Here is a 22266-nt window from a genome sequence, read left to right as displayed (position 1 = left end):
CCTGCACGTCCGGAGCCTGTGCTCTGCAACAGGAGAGGCCACAACAGTGAGAGGCCCGCGTACCGCAAAAAAAAAAAAAAAAGATATTCCATGCAAATGGAAATGAAAAGAAAGCTGGAGTAGCAATTCTCATACCACACAAAATAGACTTTAAAATAAAGACTATAACAGGAACCGAAGAAGGACACTACAGAATGATCAAGGGATCAATCCAAGAAGAAGATATAACAATTGTAAATATTTATGCACCCAACATAGGAGCAACTCAATAAATAAGGCAAATGCTAATGGGCATAAAAGGGGAAATCAACAGTAACCCAAATAGTACAGGACTTTGACATCCCACTTTCACCAATGGACAGATCAACTAAAATGAAAAATAAGGAAACACAAGCTTTAAATGATACATTAGACAAGATGGACTTATATTTATAGAACATTGCATGAAAAAACAACAGAATAGGGCTTCCCAGGTGGCACAGTGGTTGAGAGTCCGCCTGCTGATGCAGGGGACACGGGTTCGTGCCCTGGTCTGGGAAGATCCCACATGCCGTGGAGCGGCTAGGCCCATGAGCCATGGCCGCTGAGCCTGCACATTCGGAACCTGTGCTCCGCAGCAGTAGAGGCCACAACAGTGACAAGGCTGCGCACCGCAAAACAAAACAAAACAAAACAGAAACAGAATACACCCTCTTCTCAAATGCTCATGGAACATTCTCGAGGATAGATCATATCTTGGGTCACATATGAAGCCTTGGTAAATTTAAGATAACTGAAATTGTATCAACTATCTTTTGTGATGACAATGCTATGAGACTAGATATCAATTACAGAAAAACACTTTAAAAAATGCAATCACATGGAGGCTGAACAATACGCTACTAAATAACCCAGAAATCACTGAAGATATAAAAAAAATACCTAGAATCAAATGACAATGAAAACACGAGGACCCAAAACATATGGGAGGCAGCAAAGGCAGTTCTAAGAGGGAAGTTTATAGCAATACAACCCTACTTCAAGAAACAAGAAACATCTCAAATAAACAACCTAACCTTATACCTAAAGCAATTAGAGAAATAAGAACAAAAAATCCCCAAAGTTAGCAGAAGGAAAGAAATCATAAAGATCAGATCAGAAATAAATGAAAAAGAAATGAAGGAAACAATAACAAAGATCAATAAACCTAAAAGCTGGTACTTTCAGAGGATAAACAAAATTGATAAACCAATAGCCAGAGTCATCAAGAGAAAACAAAGAAGACTCAAATCAACAGAATTAGAAATGAAAAAGGAGAAGTAACAACTGACCCTGCTGAAATACAAAGAATCACTAGGGATTACTACAAGCAACTATATGCCAATAACATGGACAACCTGGAAGAAATGAACAAATTCTTAGAAAATCACAACCTTCCGAGACTGAACCACGAAGATATACAAAATATAAACAGACCAATCACAGGCACTAAAATTGAAACTGTGATTAAAAATCTTCCAACAAACCAAAGCCCAGGACGAGTTGGCTTCACAGGCGAATTCTATCAAACACTTAGAGAAGAGCTAACACCTATCCTTCTCAAACTCTTCCAAAATATAGCAGAGGGAGGAACACTCCCAAACTCATTCTACGAGGCTATCAACACCCAGACACCAAAACCATCATCACCCAGACACCAAAACCAGACAAATACTTCACAAAAAAAGAAAACTACAGACCAAAATCACTGATGAACATAGATGCAAAAATCCTCAACAAAATACTAGCACACAGGATCCAACAGCACATTATCCCAGGAATGCAAGTATTCTTCTATATACGCAAATCAAGCAATGTGATACACCATATTAACAAACTGATAGAGAGAAACCATGATCATCTCAATAGATGCAGAAAAAGCTTTTGACAAAATTCAACACCCATTTATGATAAAAACTCTCCAAAAAGTAGGCATAGAGGGAACTTACCTCAACATATTACAGGCCATATATGACAAACCCACAGCCAACATCGTTCTCAATGGTGAAAAACTGAAACCATTTCCAATAAGATCAGGAACAAGACAAGATTGCCTACTCTCACCACTATTATTCAACATAGTTTTGGAAATTTTAGCCACAGTAATCAGAGAAGAATTAGAAATAAAAGGAATCCAAATTGGAAAAAAGGAAGTAAGCTAAGCTGTCACTGTTTGCAGAAGACATGATACTACACATAGAGAATCCTAAAGATGCTACCAGAAAACTACTAGAGCTAACCAATGTATTTGGTAAAGTAGCAGGATACAAGATTAATGCACAGAAATCTCTTGCATTCTGATACACTAATAATAAAAAATGTGAAAGAGAAATTAAGAAAACACTCCCATTTACTATTGCAACAAAAGAATAAAATACCTAGGAATAAACCTCCACAAGGAGACAAAAGATCTTTATGCAGAAAACTATAAGACACTGATGAAAGAAATTAAAAATGATACAAACAGATAGAGAGATATACCATGTTCTTGCATTGGAAGAATCAAAATTGTGAAAATGACATTACCCAAAGCAATCTACAGATTCAGTGCAATTCCCGTCAAACTACCAGTGGCATTTTTCACAGAAAGAGAACAGAAAATTTCACAATTTGTATGGAAACACAAAAGACCCCAAATAGCCAAAGCAATCTTGAGAAAGAAAAATGGAGCTGGAGGAATCAGGCTCCTGGACTTTAGACTATACTACAAAGCTACACTCATCAAGACAGTATGGTACTTGCAAAAACAGAAATATACATCAATGGAACAGGATAGAAAGCCCAGAGATAAACTCACACACCTATGGTCAACTTACCTTTGATAAAGGAGGCAAGAATATATAATGGAGAAAAGATAGCCTCTGCAATAAGTGGTGCTGGGAAAACTGGATAGCTACATGGAAGAGAATGAAATTAGAACACTTCCTAACACCATACATAAAAATAAACTCAAAATGGATTAGAGACCTAAATGTTAAGGCCGGACACTATAAAACTCTTAGAGGAAAACTTAGGCAGAATAGTCTTTGACATTAATCACAGCAAGGTCCTTTTTGACCCACCTCCTAGAGAAATAGAAATAAAAACAAAAATAAACAAATGGGACCTAATGAAACTTCAAAGCTTTTGCAAAGCAAAGGAAACCATAAAGACCAAAAGAACACCCTCAGAATGGGAGAAAATATTTGCAAACGAAGCAACTGACAAAATATTAATCCCCAAAGTATATAAGTAGCTCATGCAGCTCAATATCAAAAAAACAAACAGCCCAATCCAAAAATGGGCAGAAGATCTAAATAGACAATTCTCCACAGAAGATATACAGACCGCCAACAAACACATGAAGTGATGCTCAACATCATTGATCATTAGAGAAATGCAAATCAAAACTACAATGAGGTATCATCTCACACTGGTCCGAATGGTCATCATCAAAAAATCTACAAAGAATAAATGCTGGAGAGGGTGTGGAGAAAAGGGAACCCTCTTGAACTGTCGGTGGGAATGTAAATTGACACAGCCACTATGGAGAACAGTATGGAGGTTCCTTAAAAACTAAAAATACAACTACTATATGACCCAGCAATCCCACTACTGGGTATATACCCTGTGAAAATCATAATTCAAAAAGAGTCATGTACCACAATATTCACTGCAGCACTATTTACAATAGCTGGGACATGGAAGCAACCTAGCTGTCCATCGACAGATGAATGGATAAAGAAGATGTGGCACATATATACAATGGAATATTACTCAGCCATAAAAAGAAAGAAATTGAGTTATTTGTAGTAAGGTGGATGGACCTAGGGTCTGTCATACAGAGTGAAGTAAGTCAGAGTGAGAAAAATAAATACCGTATGCTCACACATATATATGGAATATAAAAAAAAAAAAAAGGAAAACAATGGTTATGATGAACCTGGGGACAGGACAGGAATAAATATGCAGACATAGAAAATGGACTTGAGGACACAGGGAGGGGAAAGGGTAAGCTCAGACAAAGTGACAGAGTAGCAATGACATATATACACTACCAAATGTAAAATAGATAGCTAGTGGGAAGCAGCTACATAGCACAGGGAGATCAGCTCTGTGCTCTGTGACCACCTAGAGGGGTGGGATAGGGAGGGTGGGAGGGAGACACAAAAGGGAAGGCATATGGGGATATATGTATACATATACCTGATTCACTTTGTTATACAGCAGAAACTAACACAACACTGTAAAGCAATTATATTCCAATAAAGATGTTAAAAAAAAAATCCTATACAGAGCATAACCAGCCAAAAAAACCCAAACCAAACCAAAACAAAAAACCATTAGTCTGAGTACGCAAGAGGTTCAGTACAGTCGTTCTGTAAATCAGTATCAGTTAGGTAAATTTTTTTAAACTATTATATTAGTCTAACATTGTTCAGAAGAAACAAAATTGACACTGCTTTTTAAAAATCAATTACCCTGACTAAATATGGCATGTTACTTCATTACCTTCAGCCTAATAAACTACACAACTGATAACAGCTCATGCTTTTAAGAATATACTGTCAAGTCTTAATTCTATAATTATAATAAAAAAGTTATGTCAAATACCTTATTTGTTTAAAAACACAAATACTCAAGATTCAGTGATCCCTCAGTATCATAATTTCACAAATATTAATATATCAAATGCAGAATGTATTTTAAGATCTAATAAACCTTAAGATTTAATGCCAGCTTTAAAAATAAAGCATTTAAGATATCACTAAAGAGTGAAAACACATTTCAATAAAAACTACATAACCTTTTGTCTGAAGCTTAGAAATGATTATGTACCATATTTAAACCTAAGCTTCTTTTCCATCATTATGTAAGTGACCTACCATAGCAATTTCACAGTGGTGAGAGGCTAAAGAATACTTCAATTTGATTATAATAATGGTAACTAAATTAAATAATTAACAACTCTTGCTTCACTTGGCATGTTGGTTTCATAATTATTAAGGGTATGGACTTTCTTTGAAATGAGTTTTATTTGTAAGAACTTCATCTTTGATCATCTTCTCTATAAGCATAAGCAGTATAGTACTATATTTTATTTAACTAACCTGCCCTGAGCTATAAGATTTCTTTTTAAAAGGCTGTATACAGGGATGAGTTTTGTAAACTGTAAAGCACCACAATACTTGTCAGTTTTATCATGATGACTCTGAAATGGAATGCATGTAGAAATGTCAAATAGTTTGATGATATCAAATTGGACTTTAGGAAAGAGGTAGGGCTTCAGATAGATATTTGTCAATCACCCTACACTCAGATGTAATAACTGCAATTATTACAACAGATGGAATTTCCCAGGAGTAACTGACTGACCCAATGTCATGGAATATACTGCTTTCCACACAGTAAGTACTCAATAAATGTTCATTAAATGACTGACTTTTCAAAAATGATAATAAACCTCTTGTATTGCTATGGTTATACATTCTTTAGCTACCCCTGCTTTTGTAGGATGAGTACAGTAAATCATTATTAGTTATTTTTTTAAACATGTGAACCCATGAAACCTACGCAGGACAAAATACAACTGCCTTAACTCCTCTAGACGTGTTTATTTTTAATTTACCCTAAGAGAACCACTATTATTAACTGTTCAAACTTGTGAAAATACCCAGAAATCTCCTTCAGAGTCTCCTCAAATATCTCAGCATCTAATTAAACTATCTCCCCCTGCACCACAACCAGCATGCATTTTCTTATACAACTGAATCATTTCCTACAATAATTCCAAAAATTCTAATAGCACTTCTTTTACCATTTCCCTTTGCAAGATTTATACTATATTTCAGCTAACATAAAGGTTAGAGACTTTTATGAAGTAGTCTTGATTCTTAACCACCATTTATATCACCGTTTCTTTCAGTTAAGCATTCCAAATTCCAAGTAACTAATTCAAAATGAAAATTTCAGAACAAAACCTATTTGTTACTTGACTACTTCAGTGTTGTCTTATTTATTGTTTTTGTTTTTTTTAATTCTTTCCTGCTCATGAGAATAGGACGACTATTAGTGAGCTATGATTAAACTTCCACCCAGAAATTAATAGCCAAGGTAACATGGAAAGAATGTTAGATTTCAAAGGATGGCAGGATCAAAGTAGGTGGAATAGACGGTACAGAAATATTAGGTAGGACCAAGGCAGTAGCCAACTCAGACCAAGGCAAGAATCAGGCACAGAAAGCTATGTCAGAAAGAAACTATAAGTAGTAAAAAGATATTCATATTTTCAGGCATCAGGTTCAAAGGTATCAGCAGTATGAGGATGTGTGATTGGATCAACAAAATGTGAGGAGCATTAGTCCCTCTCTTTATAACGTGGAACTTCAGGAGAGCACATTAAATAGAAAAGCCTAGTTTTGAGGCAAGTCTGATGTTATTCACCACCCTCTCCTACTTCTTTTCAATTTCTCGTTTGCTCTCAACTTACGGTATTTGGTCTGTTTCTTTCTACTTTCACCAAGCCCTATATTGTAACCCTTTAAGGCCATTACCTTTTATGTTACTGGTTTTCTATGCTTTTGCACTAAATTAGCCTTGCTTCCCATAAACCCAGTACAACACTATATCCTCCTAAGACTCAGGAACCTCTTCTGAAGTCATACTGACCTAACATTAGAGGTAAGGATAGAAAAATAACTGAAGTAAATAGCATTCTTACCAATCTCTCTGCCCCCACTACTATTAAATTATCCTCCAAAGTCCTCACACCTGAACCGATAATATTCAAAATTGCATTGTTTTTTTCAAAATGTTCATCATCATACAGATGTTAAAATAGTTACTATATAAATAAGGGCTAAACAAAAGTTCATTTGATAGATTGACTATAAATAACATGGACCTGTAATTAGGTTCATTAGACTTTTTTCTTGGTAGAATTCATAGTGCCCATGCAGTAGGAGGAGAATATTAGGGTGGAATACGTGTTCCAATACAGAAGTATCCTTGATATAGTACTGAGCATTCTTAATGCGTTTTTAACTATGTTTAAAGAATATTTTAATGGAACTATAAACTTCAGATACTATCTCTTTATAAAGTAAATGTTCTACATTTCAGAGAATAAAATTATTAAAATTGGGTTTATGGACCCGGATGCTATTTTCAATCAATTAAAATTTAGTATTGTTCTATGAAAAGATGGGTAAAACTGGTACTTACCTTTGACACCAAATCAATATTAAATCTCCTGCCTTCTTTAATAATTTGTGAGTAAGTAATCCTATTTTTCTTTGGTTGCTCTGCACTTTCTTCGGCCATAGGCACATTTTCACTTGTTTCCTTTTCTGAAGTTGAGGGCACAGAAGATTTATCATCACAATGGTTTTCTTTCTCCCCTGTCGCTTCAAAATCATTTACTTCTAGGGCACTCTCTGGATCACTGCTTGGAGTTTGTTCTGTGGGTATTTCACAGCTTGCAGTACTTAATGACTGATCTTCTGTAGGCAGGCAGGCAGAATCTGCAGCTTCTGTGGAGTTCGCAGATGTCACAGAAGCGTGATTTTTCTGCAGTGCACCAGCTTCTTTGACATCTTCATGCAAATCCTGACTAATGAGAAATTATAATAATAATCCACACCAGGCTTTTGATAATTATACTTGGCTACCTTTTTGTATTATTTTAACTTACAATGGCAATTTTTATTTCTTTACCTCATTTATCTTGGATGTATTGCTTTATGTGACACACACATTAAACATTCATCTGTTAAGGTTTCAATACGATATGAAACATACTTAAGATTTGAAAAATATACATAAAGATTTCAGGGTTTAGCAGGCCATGCCGTGTGTGTGTGTGTGTATTTTTTTTTTTTTTTTTGGTGAAAAGCAGATTCTTATTTTTTTTACTTAATTTTTATTTTATATTGGGGTATAGTTGATTTACAATATTGCATTAGTTTCAGGTATACATCAAAATGATTCAGTTATATATATACATATAACCATTCTTTTTCAGATTTTTTTCCCATATAGGTTATTACAGAATATTGAGTTCCCTGTGCTATACAGTAGGTCCTTGTTGCTTACCTATTTTATATATAGTAGTGTGTATGTTAATCACATGTATATTTTTGAGAATTTAAGGCAGACAGGGGAACTGCCCTGTCTTACAAGTACATCCCTCAGTGCTTACAAGTACATCCCTCAGAATAAAAAGATCGAGGTTCAAAGCCTCAGCCTAGGACTAGATAATTCTGTGAATGTAGACAAGTTGTTTATCCTCTCTGACCTAAATTATCCATCTATAACATAGGGATAATACCACCTATCTCACAAGGTTGTTTTGGAGATTAAATGAAGTATCACATGCAAAGAACCTGACACAGTGCCTGGCACACAGTAAATGCTCAACAGTGGTAATTACTGGTGAGCAAAGATTATTATTCAAAGATTATTACTGTGGTGTGACAGAGCTAGAAAAAACTGCTGTGAAAGTGTAAGTTGGCTTATCACAATGTGGTATCAAACAGGATCTTTCTGAATTCTTTCCTGCTGTATTTTGTTTTATTTTTAGTGTCTATTACTTTCCTGGAAGTGCCACTTCCAAAGTTACTACTAGAGTGAACATTCTCAGTCCATTATTGTCTTGATTGACACAATAGGCTCCCATTCGCTGTGCCTGCATCATGTATCTCTCCATGATGTTTTATCCTCCACAGAACCTACGTTTTCATTGAGTTGCCCTACTGCTCAACACTAAAAATGCCTTGTACATGACAGGCTGTGGGAAGTAAACATCTGCTAACTGATTGCTCAAGAACTAACAGCAGTTCTTTCTCATACTGAATCTCAACCCTAACCCACAAAATCTTCCTCTTCCAGTCTCTAAACCAAATCACCTTCTTTATCAACTGTCTTGTCTCATCTCTCCTACTTTCTGAAATGGCATCTCTAACTCCTAATTTATCAACTCAAATCTCCATGATTTGTCTCATGTTAATTGCTTCTTCTGGGCTATTCTTCCCAATTCCTGTAATATCACAATTCCCTCATCCCCAAACATAATCACATACTTCACCAATCGACACATTTTAAGAAAAAGTTTAAATTTCACTTTCAGGAAGTCTTCCTTAACCCAACCACACTCATCATTCTGTTACTCCATGCCCCATAATACACACATGCAGTTTACCTTGCATTTATTTATCAGTTCCTTGTTAATAGCCTTTTGTCTGTCCCATATATACTTTATCTTCAACTAGACTTTATTTTCCTTGAGGGAAGACCCTAACATCTTGTCTTGAGTGCCCCTCACAACACTTACTGCACTGCTCTATAGACGTGGTATTTAATAAATACGTGATGAATAAATGGTTTATACATGCAAAAGATGGAAGTATAAATATACATTTATATAAAAATTCATAAATACATATTTATAAATATACATATTTAAATATGAAACAAACATATGTATTATAGAAAACACATAAACCTAGGACAGTAAAAAACAATAAACTTTACATTCAAAAGTTTGTGGGGAGGAGCTTCAAGATGGCAGAAGAGCAAGACGTGGAGATCACCTTCCTACCCACAAATACATCAGAACTACATCTATATATGGAACAACTCCTACAGAACACCTACTGAATGCTGGCAGAAGACCTCAGACTTCCCAAAAGGCAAGAAACTCCCCATGTACTTGGGTAGGGCAAAAGAAAAAAGAAAAAACAGAGACAAAAGAATAGGGATGGGACCTGAACCAGTGGGAGGGAGCCGTGAAGGAGGAAAGGTTTCCACATACTAGGAAGCCCCTTTGCGGGTAGAGACTGTGGGTGGCAGAGGGGGGAAGCTTCGGAGCCACGGAAGAGAGCTCAGCACAGGGGTGCGGAGGGCAAAGCAGAGAGATTCCCCCACAGAGGATCAGTGCCAAACAGCACTCACCAGCCCAAGAGGCTTGTCTGCTCACCAGCTGGGGCGGGCTCGGGATGGGAGATGAGGCTCGGGCTTCAGAAGTTGGACTGGGGCTGGCTGTGTGAACACAGCCTGAAGGGGGCTACCACGCCACAGCTAGCCGGGAGGGAGTCCGGGAAAAATTCTGGATCTGCTGAAGAGGCAAGAGACTTTTTTCTTGCCTCTTTGTTTCCTAGTGCGCAAGGAGAGGGGATTAAGAGCGCCACTTAAAGGAGCTCCAGAGACAGGCGCGAGCTGCTGCTATGAGCGCGGATCCCAGAGATGGGCACGAGACGAGAAGGCTGCTGCTGCAGCCACCAAGAAGCCTGTGTGCACGCACAGGTCACTAACCCCACCTCTCCTCCCGGGAGCCTGTGCAACCCGCCACTGCCAGGGTCCAGTGATCCAGGGACAACTTCCCTGGGAGAACACACGATGCACCTCAGGCTGGTGCAACGTCATGCCGGCTTCTGCGGCCACAGGCTCGCCCCGCACACCGTACCCCTCCCTCCCCCCGGCCTGAAGGAGACAGAGCCCCAGAATCAGCTGCTCCTTTAACCCCGTCCTGTCTGAGCGAAGAACAGACACGCTCAGGCGACCTACACGCAGAGGCGGGGCCAAATCCAAAACTGAACCCCAGGAGCTGTGTGAACAAAGAAGAGAAAGGGAAATTTCTTTCAGCAGCCTCAGGAACACCGGAATAACTCTCCACAATCAACTTGATGTACCCTGCATCTGTAGAAAACCTGAATAGACAATGAATCATCCAAAATTGAGGAGGTGGACTTTGGGAGCAACGACATATATAAATTTTTCCCTTTTTCTCTGCTGGTGAGTGTGTATCGGTTTGTTTCTGTGTGTGATCTGTGTCTGTATAGCTTGTCTTCCCTTTTTTTATTACTTAAAATGCTTTCTTATACTAATTATTATTTTTTATTTTAATGACTTTATTATATTTTATTGTACTTTATTTTATCTTCTTCTTTCTTTATTTTTTCTCCCTTTTATTCTGAGCTGTGTGGATGACAGACTCCTGGTGCTCCAGCCAGGCGTCAGGGCTGTGCCTCTGAGGTGTGAGGGCCAAGTTCAGGACACTGGTCCACAAGAGACCTCCCAGCTCCACGTAATATCAAACGGAGAAAATCTCCCAGAGACCTCCATCTCAATGCCAAGCCAGCTCCACTCAATGACCAGCAAGTTCCAGTGCTGAACACCCTATGCCAAACAACTAGCAAGACAGGACCACAACCCCATCCATTAGCAGAGAGGCTGCCTAAAAACATAACAAGGCCACAGACACCCCAAAACACACCACCAGATGTGGACCTGCCCACCAGAAAGACAAGATGCAGCTTCCTCCACTAGAACACAGGCATCAGTCCCCTCCACCAGGAAGCCTACACAACCCACTGAACCAACCTTAGCCACTGGGGACACACACCAAATACAACGGGAACAATGAACCTGAAGCCTGTGAAAAGGAGAGCCCAAACACAGGAAGAAAAGCAAAATAAGAAGACAGAAAAAAACACAGCAGATGAAGGAGCAAGGAAAAAACCCACCAGACCTAACAAATGAAGAGGAAATAGGCAGTCTACCTATAAAAGAATTCAGAATAATGAAAGTAAAGATGATCCAAAATCTTGGAAATAGAAGAGAAAAAATATAAAAAAATGTTTAACAAGGAACTAGAAGAACTAAATAGCAAAGAAACAGTGATGAACAACACAATAAATGAAATTAAAAAATCTCTAGAAGGGATCAAGAGCAGAATAACTAAGGCATAAGAACAGAAAAGTGACTTGGAAGATAAAAGAGTGGAAATAACTACTGCAGAGCAGAATAAAGAAAAAAGAATGAAAACAATTGAGGACAGTCTCAGAGACCACTGGGACAACATTAAATGCACCAACATTCTAATTATAGGGGTCCCAGAAGAAGAGAAAAAGAAAGGGACTGAGAAAATATTTGAAGAGATTACAGTTGAAAACTTCCCTAATATGGAAAAGGAAATAGTTAATCAAGCCCAGGAAGCACAGAGAATCCCATACAGGAAAAATGCAAGGAGAAACACACCAAGACACAATTTAATCAAACTATCAAAAATTAAATATAAAGAAAAAATATTAAAAGCAGCAAGGGAAAAACACCAAATAACACACAAGGGAATCCCCATAAGGTTAACAGCTGATCTTTCAAGAGAAACTCTGCAAGCCAGAAGGGAGTGGTAGGACATATTTAAAGTGATGAAGGAGAAAAACCTGCAAGCAAGACTACTCTACCCAGCAAGGATCTCATTCAGATTTGATGGAGAAATTAAAACCTTTACAGACAAGCAAAAGCCAGGAGAATTCAGCACTACCAAACGAGCTTTACAACAAATGCTAAAGGAACTTCTCTAGGCAGGAAACACAAGAAAAAGACCTACAATAACATACCCAAAACAATTAAGAAAAAGGAAATAGGAACATACATATAGATAATTACCTTAAATGTAAATGGATTAAATGCTCCAACCAAAAGACATAGACTGGCTGAATGGATACAAAAACAAGACCCGTATATATGCTGTCTACAAGAGACCCACTTCAGACCTACGGACACATACAGACTGAAAATCAGGGTATGGAAAAAGATATTCCATGTAAATGGAAATCAAAAGAAAGCTGGAGCAGCAATTCTCATATCAGACAAAATAGACTTTAAAATAAAGATTATTACAAGAGACAAAGAAGGACACTAAATAATGATCAAGGGCTCAATCCAAGAAGAAGACATAACAATTGTAAATATTTCTGCACCCAACATAGGAGCACCTCAATACATAAGTCAAATACTAACAGCCATAAAAGTGTAAATCGACAGTAACACAATCATAGTAGGGGATTTAACACCCCACTTTCACCACTGGACAGATCATCCAAAATAAAAATAAATAAACAAGCTTTAAATGATACATTAAACAAGATGGACTTAATTGATATTTACAGAAAACTCCATCCGGAAACAACAGAAAACACATTTTTCTCAAGTGCTCATGGAACATTCTCCAGGATAGATCATACCTTGGGTCACAAATCAAGCCTTGATAAATTGAAGAAACTTGAAATCGTATGAAGTAGCTTTTCCAACCATAATGCTATGAGGCAAGATATCAATTACTGGAAAAAAAACTGTAAAAAATACAAACACACCAAGGCTAAACAATACACTACTTAATAACCAAGTGATCAGTGAAGAATTCAAAGAGGAAATCAAAAAATACCTAGAAAGAAATGACAATGAAAACACAAGGACCAGAAACTTATGGGATGCAGCAAAAGCAGCTCTAAGAGGGAAGTTCATAGCAATACAATCCTACCTTATGAAACAGGAAACATCTCAAACAAACAACATAACCTTACACTTAAGCAATTAGAGAAAGAAGAACAAAAAAACCCCAAAGTTAGCAGAGAGAAAGAAATCATTAAGAATAGATCAGAAATAAATGAGAATGAAATGAAGGAAATGGTAGCAAAGATTAATAAAACTAAAAGCTACTCCTTTGAGAACATAAACAAATTTGATAAACCATTAGCCAGACTCATCAAGGAAAAAAGGGACAAGAGTCAAATCAACAGAATTAGAAGTGAAAAAGGAGAAGTAATAACTGACACTAGAGAAATACAAACGATCATGAGAAATTACTACAAGCAACTATATGCCAATAAAATGGACAACCTGGAAGAAATGCACAAATTCTTAGAAATGCACAACCTTCTGAGAGTGAACCAGGAAGAAACAGAAAATGTGAACAGACCAATCACAAACACTGAAATTGAAACTGTGATTAAAAATCTTCCAACATACAAAAGCCGAGGTCCAGATGGCTTCACAGGCAACTTGTATCAAACATTTACAGAAGAGCTAACATCTTTCCTTCTCAAACTCTTGCAAAATATAGCAGAGGGAGAAACACTCCGAAACTCATTCTATGAGGCCACCATCACCCTGATACCAAAACCAGAAAGATGTCACAAAGAAAGAAAACTATAGGCCAATATCAATGATGAGCATAAATGCAAAAATCCTCAACAAAATACTAGCAAACAGAATCCAGCAACACATTAAAAGGATCATACACCATGATGAAGTGGGGTTTATCCCAGGAATGCAATGATTCTTCAATATACACAAATCAATCAATGTGATACACGATATTAACAAATTGAAAGAGAAAAACCACATGATGATCTCAATAGATGCAGAGAAAGCTTTTGACAAAATTCAACACCCATTTATGAAAAAAACCCTGCAGAAAGTAGGCATAGAGGGAACTTTCCTCAACATAATAAAGGCCATATATGACAAACCCACAGCCTACATCATCCTCAAGGGTGAAAAACTGAAACCATTTCCAGTAAGATCAGGAACAAGACAAGGTTGCCCACTCTCACCACTATTATTCAACAAAGTTTTGGAAGTTTTAGCAGCAGCAATCAGAGAAGAAAAGGAAATAAAAGGAATCCAAATTGAAAAAGAAGAAGTAAAGCTGTCACTATTTGCAGATGGCATGATACTATAAAAAGAGAATCCTAAAGATGCTACCAGAAAACTACTAATCAATGAATTTGGTAAAATAGCAGGATACAAAATTAATGCACAGAAATCTCTTACATTCCTATACACTAATGATGAAAAATCTGAAAGTGAAATCAAGAAAACACTCCCATTTACCACTGCAACAAAAAGAATAAAATATCTAGGAATGAACCTACCTAAGGAGACAAAAGACTTGTATGCAGAAAATTATAAGACACTGACGTAAGAAATTAAAGATGATACAAATAGATGGAGAGATATACCATGTTCTTGAACTGGAAGAATCAACATTGTGTAAATGATTATACTACCCAAAGCAATCTATAGATTCAATGCAATCCCTATCAAACTACTACTGGCATTTTTCACAGAACTAGAACAAAAAATTTCACAATTTGTATGGAAACACAAAAGACCCCAAAGATCCAAAGCAATCTTGAGAAAGAAAAACGGAGGTGGAGAAATCAGGCTCCCTGACTTCAGACTATACTACAAAGCTCCAGTAATCAAGAGCACAAAAACAGAAATATAGATCAATGGAACAGGATAGAAAGCCCAGAGATAACCTACGCACCTATGGTCACCTTATCTTTGATAAAGGAGGCAAGAATACACATTGGAGAAAAGACAGCCTCTTCAGTAAGTAGTGCTGGGAAAATGGGACAGCTACATGTGAAAGAATGAAATTAGAATACTTCCTAACACTATACACAGAAATAAACTCAAAATGGATTATAGACCTAAATGTGAGGCCAGACACTATCAAACTCTTAAAGGAAAACATAGGCAGAACACTTTATGACATAAATCACAGCAAGATCCTTTTTACCCACCTCTTAGGGAAATGGAAATAAAAATAAATAAATGGGACCAAATGAAACTTAAAAGCTTTTGCATAGCAAAGGAAACCTTAAACAAGACGAAAAGACAACCCTCAGAATGGCAGAAAACATTTGCAACTGAAGCAAGTAACCAAGGTTTAATCTCCAAAATTTACAAGCAGCTCATGCAGCTCAATATTAAAGAAACAAACAACCCAATCCAAAAATGGGCAGAAGACCTACAAAGACATTTCTCCAAAGATGACATACAGATGGCCAAGAAGCACATGAAAAGCTGTTCAACATCACTAATTACTAGAGAAGTGCAAATCAAAACTACAATGAGGTATCACCTCACACCAGTTAGAATGGGCATCATCAGAAAATCTACAAACAACAAATGCTGGAGAGGGTGTGGAGAAAAGGGAACCCTCTTGCGCTGCTGGATGGAATGTAAATTGATACAACCACTATGGAGAACAGTATGGACATTTCTAAAAAACTAAAAATAGAATTACCATATGATCCAGCAATCCCACTACTGGGCATATACCCAGAGAAAAGCATAATTCAAAAAGACACATGCACCCCAATGTTCACTGCAGCACTATTTACAAGAGCCAGGTCATGGAAGCAACCTAAACACCCATCGACAGATGAATGGATAATGAAGTTGTGGTACATATATACAATGGAATATTACTCAGCCATAAAAAGGAACGAAATTGAGTCATTTGTTGAGACATGGATGGATCTAGAGACTGTCATACAGAGTGAAGTAAGTCAGAAAGTGAAAAACAAATATCATATATTAACGCATACATGTGGAACCTAGAAAACTGGTACAGATGAACCGGTTTTCAGGGCAGAAGTTGAGACACAGATGTAGAGAACAAACGTATGGACACCAAGGGGGGAAAACCGCGGTGGGGTGGGGATGGTGGTGTGCTGAATTGGGCGATTGGGATTGACATATATACACTGATGTGTATAAAAATGATGACTAATAACCTGCAGTATAAAAAAACAAACAAAAAACAACTAATACTAAACCTTCTTTGGGTTATTTGTATGGAAATATGTTAATTTAAATGTTTCAGACATTACATGAAATTTCTAGAAATCTTATATGTTCTGGTATAATAAGTCATAATTCTAGTTATTATTTTAAAATGTGCATCTCTGAAATAACTAAATTTCCTTGTCAATTGCATTATTATGAACTTTCATCAAATCTTTAACCGTGGTCATTTTTAAGTCTTTTGTCATTTACAGACAGTTCTGTGTGTACTGTGATGCTTTTGCAAAAGTGTTCCTATAAAACGTTTTCATCTTCAAGGAATTCATGGAAAAGACTGACAAGTACAGGTTTCTGGTAACTGACTATATTGCTGAACTGAATGAATAAGCATTTTCAGAACTCTAATGGAAAACTGATGAATTCATAAAAGTGCTAACAAAAGATCAAGATGAAAAAAATATTAATTACATGGGACTGAGTGAACTGATGAGGATGATTATAATTTTTGTGACTTTCTGTTTGAATTAAAAAATAAAAATCCCACAAGGACTCAGAGGCAAAAAATATACAAATCAATTTTCACTGCAAAGTAAAGGAGCTGTTCCAGTGGAGGATTACTGGACTGAATGTCAATATTATGACATACTATGAGTGTGTTTTGTGTTTGGTAATTTCAATCATTGTTGCTTTTGTTGTCGTCATCCATTTACAATGCTTGGTGTCAGTTTATTTATCTCTTGTAAAAATAAAATACAGTGTGTGTGTGTGAAAAACAAACAAACAAACAACCCAATCCAAAAATGGGCTCAAGATGTAAATAGACATTTCTCCAAAGAAGATATGCAGATTGCCAACAAACACATGAAAGAATGCTCAACATCATTAATCATTAGAGAAATGCAAATCAAAACTACAATGAGATATCATCTCACACTGGTCAGAAAGGCCATCATCAAAAAATCTACAAACAATCATTGCTGGAGAGGGTGTGAAGAAAAGGGAACCTTCTCGCACTGTTGTTGGGAATGTAAAGTGATACAGCCACTATGGAGAACAGTATGGAGGTTCCTTAAAAAACTAAAAATAGAGCTACCATATGACCCAGCAATCCCACTAGTAGGTAGATACCCTGAGAAAACCATAATTCAAAGAGTCATGTACCAGAATGTTCACTGCAGCTCTATTTACAATAGCCAGGACATGGAAGCAACCTAAGTGTCCATCAACAGATGAATGTATAAAGAAGATGTGGCACATATATAGAATGCAATATTACTCAGCCATAAAAAGAAACGAAACTGAGTTATTTGTAGTGAGGTGGATGGACCTAGAGTCTGTCATACAGACAGAAGTAAGTCAGAAAGAGAAAAATAAATACCGTATTCTAACACATATATATGGAATGTAAAAAAAAAAATGGTCATGAAGAACCTTAGGGGTAAGACGGGAATTAAGACACAGACCTACTAGAGAATGCACTTGAGGATACGGGGACGGGGAAGGGTAAGCTGGGACAAAGTGAGAGAGTGGCATGGACATATATACACTACCAAACGTAAAATAGATAGGTAGTGGGAAGCAGCCGCATAGCACAGGGAGATCAGCTCGGTGCTTTGTGACCACCTAGAGGGGTGGGATAGGGAGGGTGGGAGGGAGGGAGATGCAAGAGGAAAGAGATATGGGGACATATGTATGTGTATGACTGATTCACTTTGTTATAAAACAGAAACTAACATACCATTGTAAAGCAATTATACTCCAATAAAGAGTTTTAAAAAAATTAAAAAAAGAAAAAAAAGTTTGTGGGCAGTGAACAAAAAGTGCCTCTTTGAAATTAACACAAAAAAACACTACAATAAGAAAGGTTACAAGGAAAGAATAACTTATTTTAAATGTTAAGAAATAAAATACCATGGTTACTGTTATAATCTAGTAATTTCAATTAAATATAATGAAAAAAGGATGATATCATTAACGTCAAAACCATTTTCAGATCTAGGAAATGGTAGTGCGAAAATTCTAGTCCTAGATGTATTACTTAGCAGATATTAACCTTTCAGATTCCCCATCTATGAAATGGGAGATCATTCATCTGCCTTAACTTTCAGGAGGGTTTTGTAAGATTAATGAGCTAACATATATGAAGAGTATTTTTCATAAACTCCAAAAGGTTAATCAAACATAAGATATTAATCAAACCTAAGATATTGTTAAATTTCCCACAGGTCAACAGGCAACTCAAAACATGTGTTCTTAGGTTTTTAATCACATGTTGAAAGCTCTCTGGCCACATAACCACATAAGAGCACCACTGTCATTAAGCAACATTAAAAATGAAGAGCAATAATATGAAATGTGATTTGTATATTTTCTACAGAATTGTTCATACTTTGTATTCACTTTCATTATTTTGAAAACCAGTAAACCAAAGTGTGTTCCATGAGGGATCTAAGGTGACAACTTACAGCAAAAAGTTCCACATCTAAAGATTAAACTAAGAAACGGCAGGATAATTAATTATACTTTACAGGTAAGACAGAATACGGCAATTTCTCTTATCACAGAGCATGATGATGACACCATGAAAATTGAGCACAGCTACTATCTGGTCAGTGGCTCTCTATTATATTCTGAGAAAGGGAGCTTTCTAGAGTGAATGAAATGCATTAACCAGTACTGGACAATCTGGAAAATATAAGTCCAAATACTTAATTAAGGGTATAAGTTTAAGGAAAGGAGTTATTCTTTGTGAATTTGTTTTACATGCATAAGCATAAGTTTTACTATTCTCAATATCATAATCTGGTGAAATTCCTAGCACTATGGAAAACACATGCAATAGAAACACTATAGTTTCCTTACTTTCCATTAACGACAACTAAAATAGTTTTTGGAGTTCTGCCAACATTGAATTTAATACCTAACTAGAAGTTATAAATACACCAGAAAACTCCCCAAATTCCACTTAATTCCTCAGCAAGCAAAATTCTGTTCATCAAAGAGGACTTATCATCCCTCAAATTTAAAACTTTATACTGTGGTTAAAAATTTTTTTCTTAAAAAAATAATACAAACTTTGGAGAACACTTCAGAATAATAACTCAATTTTATTAATTTTAAAGTATTTGAAAAGTATAGAAACACATTTGCCATTTGTAAATGAATGTGGCTGAATTATAAGCTCTCAAGGGAACCTTTGAGTTCTAAAACACTACTATGATTTTAACATACAAAGGGGAAAAATCTGCATCATTAGTTCTTATAAAATTTTTCAATATGAAAATAAATTGACAGATGAAATCTAATGTCACATACTGCTTATCTGAATTTCAAAGGATATTTACAATACAGTGTAACAGTATTTTTGAGATAATTTTACCTAATTGCAACTGCTGAATAACTGCTTAGTTGAATGCACTTTTTACCGCTTGCCACAATCTACATATAACTCTGAGAATTTAGGGGTATAAATTCTGATATTATCTAGTATTGCTTATCAATTAATGGTAGTAACAAGGGAACACCTCAAAGTGAATATGTGTTATTAATGCCTTGTAACAGTCACCCTTTTAGATAAGTCAAATGAAAAATTGCCAACCAGCTGGTTAATTTATCCAGCACAGGTGTTCACTATTTATTTTTCAGTCATTTGCACCTTTTTTCCCCACAGTATAGCTTGTTGCAGAAATTGTATTCTTTTACTTTGATGTATGCACTTTGTGCTAAGGCCATTCACTTTTGATTTGCACAGTACACATTACACTGCTACCCAGCTGTTTATTCCTGCAAATAAATGTTTAATGGTTACTCATAAGAATCAGACTATCAAAAAGTTGTTGTTCCAGAAAACAGCAATATAAAAAAACCACTGTAGTCGATTTTGAATTGCTGCAATATAATATATTGGTAGATATATTTCCTTATTTGTTACCAACTTAAAATGTTAACATGTACAGTAGAATATAGCTGAAGTATCAACCTCTTGTCGCATTTCTCCAAGAACAAAATAGCATAAGGTGGTGTACAGCAGGTACTATTGGTTGCCTACTCAACAACCATTATTGTCTTCCTCCCTGCCACAAGAGCTGCAATTTTGTTCCAATGTCAGGAAGAAGATAGCCAGAACTAGGGGATGGATCATGACTGATTAAAACCAATTATGGTAATTTTACTGCCCTTTGTTAGTGACTGATTTAAGAGTGAGCTAGTTATCTAGTTTTAGCCAATGAGACAAGGGAGAATCTGCTGGGGGCTTTGGTAAAGACTCCATAGTATAATAGTAACAAACAAACAAAAAAAAAGCATACACATGTTAGAAGAAAATCTCTCCCCCTTCATTTCACGTTGAGATTGCTGCTGTGTGAAAACCTGTCCAGAATCATGGCAACTATCGTAACTCTGGACAGGAAGCTAAGAGAAGTGCTGGGCACCTACCCCAACTCTGATGTGATTAAGATTCTCAATTAGTAAATTCTGCAACAGGACCAACCAACCCACCCACCTGCCTACCCTCCCACCTACCCATCCACTTTTAGTTGGGCACTGTGTCACTTATAGCCTAAAACAAACTTACTTGTACACAGTGGTAAATTATAGCTTCCTCTAAATTATAAAACTTATAGGTGATTTTTCATTTTTTTTAATTTTGTATTTCTTTCTTCTTATTGGTATTATTACGTTTTTGCTTAAAAGGCTCATGTTACTTATAAAATTTTTAAATTAAAGTTTTAGAATCTAAAGTAAATAAACAGAATTTTAGATGAGTATTACAATATCTTTATTTTAGTATCAATCCACGAAAGAGCTGGTTCGTCTGTAAATCTAATAAGCAAGTTTCCATCCTGTTTTAACATTATCACGCCAGAACAGGGGAAACAATGTTCAGTATTATGCAAAAAAAGAAAGGACAGAAAAGGTACAAGTTCTTGCCAATATTTTAGAAAGATAAAAATCTCTTCTTACTAAAGAAACTATATGACATCATGCAATTAATAGGCAATCATCTTTTACCTAAGAACTGTTTGGGTTTGCGTGGATTAATGTACTGTGCCTTTTCATCTTCTGTTGGATATTTAAAACCAGAAATAGCAGCTGCTTTTATTCCCTCACCTAAACTACTGTATCTTGTGGCGTACAAACTATTGTCACAACTAAAGGTTACTGGATTCATCCCTTATCTTCTGAACATTGGGAGTTAGGCACTTGCATTCCCCAATATAGGTATAATACTTTACAATTCTAAACACTATTCTAGTAAATTAAAGAAGTAAATGTACTTCTTTAGGTGCTAGTCTTCACAAAGGAAATACTTTATTCACTTGGTGGAATGGCTTCCTTGATGCGCATACATGTATTTATCTGATTCCTGAAATACAACGTGACACAATGGAAACAGCACAAACTTTTGAGTTAGATAGATGTAGGCTCAAATCCTGGCTCTCCTATCTCTGGCTCTCCCTGGTCATAGCACAGATTAAATGAAACTGAATGAAATAAAATATGTAAGGAAGCAAGTTATAGCAGCTGCCACAAAGATAATATCCAATAAATGCTATAGTTCTTTTATTCTTCCCTTCTATAAGTCAACTGTATAATCACAAAATTTGTTTCAAAGAAAGATAATCTATGTATAGTAAAAGTATTTCTGGCCCAAACTAGAGATTATCTCACCTATTACAAGCAGCATTCAGGGTAACAAAGCACTGATAAAACAAAACAATCTGGGTAGTTCTTTATAGAATTTGTGATAACTGGACTTAAGTTATGAAAAGAGACTAATCCCTACAATTTCTATTTTAATATTTGGCCTAACTATGCAATAACCAAAAAATACTAACTTTAATGTTCAAAAGATCACTAAAACCTTTAGATTGAACACTTAAGAAT

The 22266-nt window shown here is 36.2% G+C and overlaps 1 protein-coding gene across 1 annotated transcript in view; it reads right to left on the bottom strand.

The window, feature by feature from the left end:
• The window catches only part of CHM (CHM Rab escort protein), a 209157-nt gene that overhangs the window by 119750 nt on the left and 67141 nt on the right, over window positions 1-22266 (bottom strand). The window contains exon 5 of the mRNA XM_007468558.1: window positions 7222-7609. Within this exon, the coding sequence (XP_007468620.1) occupies window positions 7222-7609 (388 nt within the window). The remainder of the gene's footprint in view (window positions 1-7221; window positions 7610-22266) is intronic.

Source organism: Lipotes vexillifer, unplaced genomic scaffold (genome assembly GCF_000442215.2).
Source record: "Lipotes vexillifer unplaced genomic scaffold, Lipotes_vexillifer_v1.1 scaffold1336, whole genome shotgun sequence".
NCBI classification, from domain to species: Eukaryota; Metazoa; Chordata; class Mammalia; order Artiodactyla; family Lipotidae; genus Lipotes; species Lipotes vexillifer.
This window is presented reverse-complemented; position numbering and strand designations above follow the sequence as displayed.